Source organism: Panthera onca, chromosome C1, assembly GCF_046562875.1.
Source record: "Panthera onca isolate mPanOnc1 chromosome C1, mPanOnc1 haplotype 2, whole genome shotgun sequence".
Taxonomy (NCBI): Eukaryota; Metazoa; Chordata; class Mammalia; order Carnivora; family Felidae; genus Panthera; species Panthera onca.
Genome location: NC_138346.1, coordinates 11,285,393 through 11,295,911, shown reverse-complemented (window position 1 = coordinate 11,295,911; position 10,519 = coordinate 11,285,393). Strand labels below are relative to the sequence as shown.

The 10,519-nt window shown below is 43.2% G+C and overlaps 1 protein-coding gene across 4 annotated transcripts in view; it reads left to right on the top strand.

The window, feature by feature from the left end:
* The first annotated feature begins 324 nt into the window (after positions 1 to 324).
* Positions 325 to 10,519, top strand: part of DAW1 (dynein assembly factor with WD repeats 1) — a 46,987-nt gene continuing 36,792 nt past the window's right edge. The window contains exon 1 of one of the 4 annotated variants that reach the window (XM_060623999.3): positions 325 to 627. Coding sequence is in view for 2 of the 4 variants with exons in the window: in XM_060623998.3 (XP_060479981.1) it covers positions 3,436 to 3,523 (88 nt within the window). In the remaining 2 variants the exon portion in view is untranslated. Of the gene's footprint in view, positions 628 to 819; positions 850 to 3,412; positions 3,524 to 10,519 lie in introns of those variants that run through there. The other 3 variants (XM_060623996.3, XM_060623998.3, XM_081796332.1) reach the window with 3 other exon arrangements.

The following is a 10,519-nucleotide window of genomic DNA, read 5'->3' as shown; positions in this document are numbered from 1 at the left end:
CCCTTCCCGGCCAGTTTTCCTAACGGCAACTCAACTTGGCAGGCAAAGGACAGACGCTGGCAAGAAATAGGACAGGCCACCAGAAGGTCCGGATGGCCTTAAACCCAGGGTTTAGGGCACACCGGGGCACCAGGTTACAGCCTCTCATCCCGCTTCCGCCGCTACCTAGCTGGGATCGGCTGTACTTTCTTTGAATCTCAGTCGTCTCATCCGTGACATGGGGCGGTAAGAAACGGTGCACAGCTCCTCCCTCGGTTGGTCCCTATCCCTATAGGTGCAGAAGGTCCCTGGCGCAGCGTCAGGAAACGTAGCCTCTTCACTGGTGCTCCTAATTCTTTTGTGGGGACCGGGCCTGTGGAGGGGCCTGGAACGGTGACCCGGAGGGGATTTTTCTTCCATCCCTCCTCCTGGGAAACCTAATGGGCCACAGTGCACGCGGCCCGCACCTCGCCCTGCTGGGCCGCGCCTCTCCCCTTGTGAGGTCACCCCGACTGAGGACGCGAGGGGACCCCGTCTCTGTCCGGCCCGGGCGCTGAGGGTGCAGATTCGGACGGGAGCAACGCCGCGATCCCTGTCGTCGGCCACGCGCCCTGGAGCCCCCGTCCGCCCCCGGGGACACGCAGGCAGGTTCGGGCGCGCCCCCTGGTGGCGCCTCGCGGGGCCGCGGGACCCGGTCCAGCCTGCGCGCCCAGCTCCTCGCGCTGGAAGCCCGCGCATGCGCGCAGTTCGCCCCGCCGCTGTTTGGCCGTTTCCATGGCTACGAAGAGCATTGACGGCGGGGGGGGGGGGGGGTGTCTGGGAAGGAGAAAATGAAGCTCAAGAGCCTCCTGCTCCGGTATTACCCTCCAGGTACCGGCCGGGCCCCTTCCGTCCTCGCGTGGGGTCTTTGGCTCTGGGAGGGTCTGGGGCGGAGGAGGCTGCGGGGACCCCAGGGGCCGGGGGCGGGGTCCCCTATACGGTGATCCACGTGGGGGACAAGAAGCAGGGCACTACCCAACCTAACCCACCACTCCTTCGGTTGCTGGGCTCTGTTCCTGGACACTTTCAAAATGATTCTTTTAGGAAACCTCTAAACGTGGAAGTTACAATGCTTTTCTGGCTAGTTAGGAATGTGGCAGGTGGGGAGGGAGAGGGACCAACATACTGGTTTCCGGAGGGGAAGACACCCAACAAGGACGGCACTTTTCATTTTAAACGTCCCAGGATGATCACGTCAAGGTATGTTGGATATGAAAAGAATGCATATTCAACAGAGCATATTACGTGGGTGACCGCATTCCAGACCACACATAGCAGTTGATCTGTGCATTTATTGAGGGCCTACCAACGCGCGCTCTGTGCCTTGGGGCTTGAAGGTCACAGCCCTTGACGCCCATGAGTTAAGGAATTTGGAAAGAAGTCCACAGGACGCTATAGTTTTAGAAAGGGATAAACTTGCCTGGTTCTCTTGTTTCATAGGTGAGGACATGGGCATCTTTGAAGAATTAAGTGAAGCCCACTGGTCACCGGCTCCTTAGGTACAGACATAGGGGAAGAACTCTTGGTTCCGGTTCAGAATTCCCGTAGAAAATAAGAAGAATATAGAATAAAAAGTCCGCAAAACTTGCTACAAAGCAAGTAGGTGACCAAATATCCTGGCCCGATGAGACCTGAATGACTTAACTTTCACCCCTTTGCTGCGGAATGGAGGTTAACATGATGAGCTCTGGGGTCATAATAACTGGCTCTCACCATATACAAATTCTGTAACGTGGGCAATTTGTTTCGAGCCATCAATCCATTTTGATCACCAAGTCACATGGTGATAATAACACTTCTCCCACTGGTCTCCTGACCCTTTGCAGGTGCTCTCCCATTTGTCTCTTTCCCTTCCCAGCAAACCTCCTGGGAGGAATGTTTTCCTCATTTCTCTTCTCCCGTCTGTCTGGGACTCACTCCTATCATGTTTTCACCTTCACCGCTCCATTGAAACTGCTTTTCAAGATCTTCAGTGGCCTCTAACATCACTAAACGCTCTGGCCACCTCTCAGTCCTACCTTTCCTGACCTGAGAGCAACATTTGATGAATTTGGCCACTCTGTCCATGTCCATTGGCTTCCACACCTACTTTTTTCCCTCCTGCTTCATTGTCATTTCTTCTTTGTCCATCATGTTGGCTTCTCTTCCTTCTGACTTTGATGTTGGGGTGTCCCAGAGCCCTGTCCTTGGATTTTTCTGTCTATACTGGGTGATCTTATCCATTCTCAAGGTTTAAAAACCTGAGTAGTCTTGAGTAACAAACAGCCTGCCTGGTTATTCCTTTGGATATGCAATGTGCATGTCATTGAGGCATCCTATGGTCTGTCTCCTATCAGGCAATGGCAGTTTCCTTCCTCCACTTGCTTAGGCCACAACCTTGGACTCATTCTTTTCTCCCATCTTGCACACCCCACGTTTAGGCCAGTAATAAATCCTACCAGTTCACCTTTATTTTTTTATTTATTTAAAATGTTTTAATGTTCATTCATTTTTGAGAGACAGAAAGAGACAGAATGTGAGCAGGGGAGGGGCAGAGAGAGAGCGGGAGACACAGAATCCGAAGCAGTCTCCAGGCACAAGCTGTCGGCACAGAGCCCAACGCGGGGCTCCAACCCATGAACCATGAGATCCTGACCTGAGCTGAAGTCAGACGCTTAACCGACTGAGCCACCCAGGACCCCCTTACCAGCTCACCTTTAAAATATATACAGCTATATATACAATGGAGTATTACTCGGCAGTCAAAAAGAATGAAGTCTTGCCATATGCAACTACATGGGTGGAACCAGAGGGTATTATGCTGAGCTAAATTCGTCAGAGAAAGACACATACCGTATGATTTCATTCATCTGGGAACTTTAAGATACAAAACAGACGAACCTCAGGGAAGGGAAGCAAAAACAATATAGAAACAGGGAGGGGGACAAAACATAAGAGACTCTTAAATATGGAGAACAAACAGAAAGTTACTGGAGGAGTTGTGGGAGGGGGGATGGGTAAATGGGTAAGGGGCATTAAGGAATCTACTCCTGAAATCGCTGTGGCACTACAGGCCATCTAACTGGGATGTAAATTAAAAAATAAATAATAGAGTAAAAGAAAAGAAAAGAAAATATACACAGCATTCATGGTAGCAATGCCTACCATGTTTCCTGTTGTTAGTGCGTTCACCCTTGCCCCACTCCTGTTTATTTTCAACACAACAGCAGGATGACTGCTAGAACCTAAATCTGATCATGTCACTCTTAGGCTTGAGTCCTCCAATGGCCTTTCATTTCACTTAACGTAAAAAGGCCATGGTCTTCGAGGTCATAATCTCCAAGGCCCTACAGGCCCTTCCCTACCTTTGCCTTGGACACCCCCCTCCTTCCCCTCCAGCAAAACTGCTCTTCCCAGTGTTCCTTGGCTGAGCTGGGCATGACCCCCCACTCAGGGTCCCTGCACTTCCTCCTCTTTTGGCCTGGAATCATCTTCCCTGGACATCTACATCATCAACACTCTCATGGTTTGTGGTTGTTTTTTTTTTTTTATAGCTCTGTCCTTAAAAGCAAGTACAGTGAGACAAGTGAAAGTGAAGCTTCCCTTCGAGAATTTCTAGAATTGCCCGCTTCTCCTCAAGATATTTCATAGCCTCCCCGTCTGCTTTGTTTTTCCTTAGCATGATCTCAGCTCAATATACCATGATTCTAATTTGCTTATTTCCCTCAATCACCCCTGCTACAATAAAAGCTTCATGAGGTACGGGACTCTTGTTTTGTTTACAACCGTATCTCTAGCACCTAGAGGAGACAGAGACTGGGGAATGAATAGACATGCAACATTGTTGTTGAGTAAATGAGTTTAATGGGATGATAGGTATTGAGTAGAAAACCTGGAGCTCCTGAAATGTGAATAAGTCAGAGAGATGATCTGTAGGGTTTGCTCCGGCTCTGAAAGTCCAGGTTGCAGCAATGCCACATTCCAGGAAGGCTGTGGTCTCCCACTGGCAACTATTGCCTTAATGATTATCTTACAATGAAGTCATATCACTTAGCAGGTTAGACACTGAATTTCTGAATTCCAGTCTTTGGTGAGCCATACATTATATGCAAGTTTCCAAGGTACTTCTGAATAGCAGGTGGGTGTTGGAATAACATTATCAAGTGGGAAAAAAATCGCTCACCGCTGAATCATTCCCATGTTACCTTTATCCCTTCTGCAGTTTTATTTCATCGCTTAATCCCCCGATTTCCATCCTCCTACTTTCTTTTGAGTATCGTATAGGTCAGGAGCATTCCATTGTTGGCATCCATGGAATGATCTCTCTCCCTCCTAAAAGTCCATAGCAGTAGTACGGCTAATCAAACATGGGCATTCTCTTTTTATCTTATTCGTAAGCTCTTTGCTTTGCGAAGAGTGGGTGTCCCATACGTGCTTTTCACCTGACTCAGGCATCACAGCCATTGTCTTTTATTTCTTGTGTGTAGGCCTCTGGTGTTTTGGGTCAGGAGAAGGAACTAAATAAACATTAATGAAACTAGTTAAGGGGTGCCTGGGTGGCTCAGTCGGTTAAGCGTCCAACTTTGGCTCAGGTCACGATCTTGTGGTTTGTTGGTTCAAGCCCCGCGTGGGGCTCTGTGCTGCCAGCTCAGAGCCTGGAGCCTGCTTCAGATTCTGTGTCTCCCTCTCTCTCTCTCTCTGACTCTCCCCAGCTCGCACTCTCTCTCTCTCTCTGCCTCTCAAAAATAAATAAAAGATGTTAAAAAAAAAAAAGCCTAGTTAATATTCTGGGCACTTTAAAGGTCTCTGTTGGTTGAATGTGATCTGAGTAAGGAATGCTCACATCTTTTAAGGCTTAGCCTTTGAGAACATTGCAGAATTTGGGGGGTAGCAGCTTCTTCGATGTTTTGGGAATCGCCTATTACATGAAAATGCACAACCAGGGGCAGATCAAGAAGACTAAGGTACTGTGGGAAACAGTCACTGAAGAACCACATGTACTCCTGGAGCATCTTTGTGTTCCGCTTGACCTCTTCACTGCGCACCACCCAGCCTCTGGCTCGTACGGGAACTCAGTGGTCACGGGAGGGGTGAGCATTTGACCTTGGTGTTTTGTCTCAGTGAAATAGCCCAATGCTCAGGTTTCAGATGTTGCCCTTTGTTTTCTAGATCCGCTTGTATAGTAACCAACTAATTTTTAGTAGTCAACTTAAAGACCTAACATTTTTTTTTTTTTATTTTATAAGAAACAAGATAGTTGTGAATAAAGAACACAGAATTTTGTGCATTTGCTGCAATTTTTAAGTGCATTCCCTTAGGATATAGATTATGCTGTGTGGGCTGTCAAGTGCTAATTTTTTTTTTTTTTAATGTTTATTTACTTTTGAGAAAGAGAGAGAGTGCGTGCCTCTCTTCCCCCAACAGTGCACATGAGCAGGGGAGGGGCAGAGAGAGAGGGCGACAGAGAAGCCCAAGCAGGTCCTGCACTGTCAGAGCAGATCCCAACGTGGGGCTCAAACTCACGAACCTTGAGTTCGTGAGCTGAGCTGAAGGCATTAAATTGATAGCAATTTGGTAGGTTTTATAGTTCTGTATCTTATTTGACTTTTCAAATAACCTTTCAGAGATCTTGATCTTCAGGACCTGATGTTCTACTAATGTTAATCTCTGTCATTTTTCTTCCTTTTTCTCCATGTTCTAATTTTTCTCCTACTTTTTTCTTTCCTTTTCCTCCGACTTTTTTTTTTTTTATTACAGAAGTAGTATTTACTTTTAACGAAATTCTGAAAAATACATAAAAGGTTAGCTGAGATCGTGCTCAACTCACTGAAGGTGTGACGGGCCCTGGAAGAGAGCCACCTGATATGTCTACCCACAGGAAGTGAGAATACCTGTCCCAGACCTTGCTAATATTTAGTTAGTATTGTCAATCTTTGCAATATTGCTAATCTGATGAGTGAAAATTATATCTGTTGTTGCATTTTGTGTTTCTTATTAATGGAGTTGGGTACATTTTAGTTTGGTCTGTTTATTGATCATTGTCTTTTTCTGTTTGCAAATTGACTATTCATGCCTTTTGGCCATTAAAAAAATATTTTTAGGCTCCTATATATTAAGTTCTTCAGGTTTTGCATTTAGAGTTGAAATTTTTTTGCTGGCTATCATTTGTCTTTAACTTTGTGGTATCTTCTCCTGCGAGAAGCTTCAAATTCGGCTTCAGACAAATGCATCGGTTTTTCTTTTTTAGGCGTTGAGTTTCACATCATACTTAAAAAGCCAATTACATACACTAAGATGTAACTATGTTCTAGTATTTTGATCATTTTCTAGTTTGCTTTTAATATTAAAATTTCTAATCTGCCTAGAATATGTTTTTGTATATTGTAGAAATCCAATTTTACCAATTTTTCCAAAATCCAACTGCTTATTACACCATTATTTATTGAATAATTTATTCTTTCCCCACTAATTTAAAATATTACCTTCACTTCATTTTTAAATTCCCATATATAGATGATCCTCTTATATTGATCCAATTTTGTGTCAGAACCACACTTTATTGTTTTATAGTTGGGGGTAAATTTTCAAATTCCAAAAAATAAAATCATTATAATTACTTTAATTCGTAGATTAATTTAACATCTTTATAATATTGCATTTTCTCATCTAGAAATGTGTCTCTCCATTTCATCGCAATTTTCTTTTATGTTCAATGGTACAAAAAATTTAAAATAGTACAGCCAGGCCTTGTACATTTGTTGTTAATTTTATATTTAGGTGTTCAATGCAATTGCGAATTTGATCTTTCCTTTTCTTGAATCTTCCCTTGTCAATGTATCTAATTCTTACTTACTTCCAATCTTAGCTTCTTGTATTCTATTTTTCTAAGCTCTCTTAAATCCTTTCCAGAACATATGGCATACAAATAGGATTTTAGAAAGATTTTGACAGTGTTATGACATCCATATTTTGTTGAAAAAGTTGGTGTGGAACATGAAGCCTGTTTTTACATTAAGGAAACAACAGTATTTACAGTGGTTGGCTCTCCACTGGATCCTTTCTTTTTTTAATTTGTTAAGTTTGCTTCTTAGAGTCTGGCTTCAGGTCTTTGATATGAAAGAATCACTTCTTGGGGAAAAGAAACAAAATAAAACTGAACCAAACCAGCCTGTTCGGTACAGCTGTTTGCCTGCTGGGTCTTGCTGTTCCGGGCAGTTTGTTGTTGTTGTAGTTGTTCGGTTATTAAAAGCATTTGGAATGATTTTTCGGTTACAAAATGTTACCCTTCATTACACAACGGCTGCTCGGGTTTGCCTACTTAGTTGTGGCAAATCCATGAAGCCGACTGTGTGAAAATGAGCTCCTCCTGAGACTGTAGCTGTGCAGTTGGGTGAGTGGTCATGTCTGACACTGAGGAACAGCTCTCCAGAAGAAACAGGATTGAAGGGAAAGATCCTGGACTTGTGAGAGGTGCAGGTGAGGTATCAACATGTCTGGAACTCAGAGGAGGTCTAGACGGGAGAGTTATTTATGGTGTTGATGACAATTAAAGCCGTGAGGATAGGTGAATTTATACAGAGAAAAAGACTGGCACCCTAAATCAGTAGTTCAAGGTCAGGCAGAAGAGATCAGTAAAGGAGAAATGGAAAATAACAAAGTGGAGAAAAAGATGGAAGGATTTCATAGAAGCCTATTGAGGATCGTATTTCAAGGAGGGACTTGGTCATCGTGCCAATTATTTCTGAAAGTCCATGTGTCATAAAGACAGGGACTGTTAATTGCATTAAGCTGTCTGGAGACACTCATCCAATCATCTGTCCGTTAGTTCACGTATTCAACAAGCACTGTTTGGACAGTTCCTGTGTACCAGATTTCATGGTAGACGCTAGGGATGAAGAGATGCAGGCCCAGGAGACCATAGTCTAACGAGTCAGATGTTGCCAGGACAGAAGATAGAAAGACGGTAAAGACAATGAAGTAGGCAGGCACCATGGAGGGAGAAATGGAAATCACAGAGGGGAAGTAACGTCAATCCATTTGACAGTGTTGTCTGTACTTGAAACTGGCCAAATCATGCACTTATTGTGCGGAAACCATCACGACTCATTCCGGGGAGGGTCCTCCTGGGAGTATGAAGAAGCAAATAGTTTCCTTCTCAAAGGTGTCACAATCTCACTGGGAGAGAAGGCATCGATGCAATTTGAGTAATACAAGCTGACTATGTCGGATATGTCGCAAGGCAGTATTTGATTAATCGTTAGGTAATAAGCACTACTTAATGAGTTTCTATATGCCAGGAGCTTTATGTACGTATTCTTTAATTTCAACCAGCAAACTGAAGGTATTCTCTACAGATAAGAAAAGTGGGGTATAAAGGATTACTTTACTAGTATCATGAAGTAAGTAGGGAATCGAGCTGGAACTCAAACCTGGACCTCTTTGATGCCAAGCACATGCCTTTTCAACCCTGCCACACTCCATTTCAATGGTGTAGTGCTTTGGAAAGCAAATACAGTGTTTTGATAGAATTTCCTATTTTCTCTTGATCTGAAATGCTTCAGAAATCCTATCTTTTATATCAAATATATCTGATAGCAGGGATTCTCAAATTGTAACAGCACCCTTGGGGTCTCTTGCACCCTTTCAGTGGGGCCTCGAGGTCAAACCTCTACATAATAACAGTCAGATACCGTCTGCTTTTTTCGCTGTACTGACATTTGCCCTACTCGTACAAAAGCAAGGAGAGGTGAAACTGCTAGAAACCTACTACACATCAGGCGGTGGGTAGCCACAAACTCTCAGAGTGGTCATTGTATTTCTCACTGACACACACTGGCACAAGGAAGAAACCCCCTCAGTTTCACGTAGGAATGTCCTTGATGAAACAGTAAAGCTCACTAATGTAGTGAGACACTGACATAGGAGTACTTGCATTCTGGGTGGTGAAATAGAAAGTACTCATTAAACACTTCTGCTCAGTAGTGTTCCGTAGTGGTTTTGAGGAAAACACCGTGCGGTCCTTTGAGCTGAGAGATGAACTTGCCATTTTCTTCACGGAGCACCATTTTTACTTGAAGGACTGAGAAGCAAATGTAGCTTTCAGACCCGGACATTTGGAGGACATTTTGCTTGAAAAGGGGCATAGTGAGCCTGAAACTTACAAGCAAAACTGTCAGCATTTCTTGCCAGTGACAAAATTTGAGCTTTCAAGCAAAAATTAGAATTTCAGAAAACTTGTATCTACCTCCATGAGCTGGGTAGCTTACCAACACTAAAAGAGTTTTCTGATGATAGATATTGGTAGTGATATTAACAAATGTGATTTTGGGGGGGGGGATATTGTATGATTATATACGTCAACATTTAGAAGATGTGCATAACTCAGTAAACTAATATTTTTCAGATGTCTGGTGCGTGGTATATAAACCATACATGAATAAAATATCCTTTGAACATGTGATATAGACCAGTGGATTTTAACGTAACGTACGCAGAGTTAATTGATGTGGTTTCAGATTCTGTATTGCAACCACTCTTTATGAATTAACACTTGTTAAGTTTTAATGTAGTATTAAAGAAGATTATCCATGATTACCGGAAAATGCAGTTAAAATATTTGTCCCTTTTCCAACTGCATATCTGGATATGACCAGATTATTTTCCATATACTTCATCTGAAATACCATGTAGCAACAACTTGAACGCAGAAGCAGAGATGAGACTCCAGCTGTGTTTTTATTTATTTATTTTTTATTAAAAAATTTTTTTTAATGTTTATTCATTTTTGAGAGACAGAGACAGAGCACAAGCAGGGGAGGGACAAAGAGAGAGAGGGAGACATATAATCCGAAGCAGGCTCCAGGCTCTGAGCTGTCGACACAGAGCCTGCTGTGGGGCTCGAACTCACAAACTGTGAGATCATGACCTGAGCCGAAGTTGGATGCTTAACCGACTGAGCCACCCAGGCGCCCTGAGACTCCAGCTGTGTTTAATTAAGCCAGATATTAAAGAGATTTGAAAAGTGTAAAGCGATGCTACTTTTCTTGGTTATTTCTGTAAAACACGCTATTTACATTAACATGATATGACTTTATTATTGCTATTTTAAAACAGTTTAATACAGAATTTGAATTTTCTCAATTTTAGTGCAGAAAATATTACAGACATAAAATTTCTTTGGCCTCAATAATTTGGAGAATGTAAAGTGGTCCTAAGGCCAAAACTTTTGAGATCCACTGGCCCACATTTATAGAGGTAGTACAGTAAAGTGGTTAAGAGGTTCTGTTCAGGTTCCCCCCCCCCCACCCCCCCAATAACTAATCTCTGTGTTGTTCAGATGGAATATAGTCTGTTGATCTGTCTTCAAGTTCACTGATTCTATCCTTTGTCCTCTCCACTCTCCTATTGAACCTATTCAACAAGTTTTTCATTTTGTACTTTGAATTTTCCAGTTACATAATACCCATTTAGTGTGTTTTAAAGACTTCTATTTTTCTGAGATTTTAAAAATTTCTTTCATTTG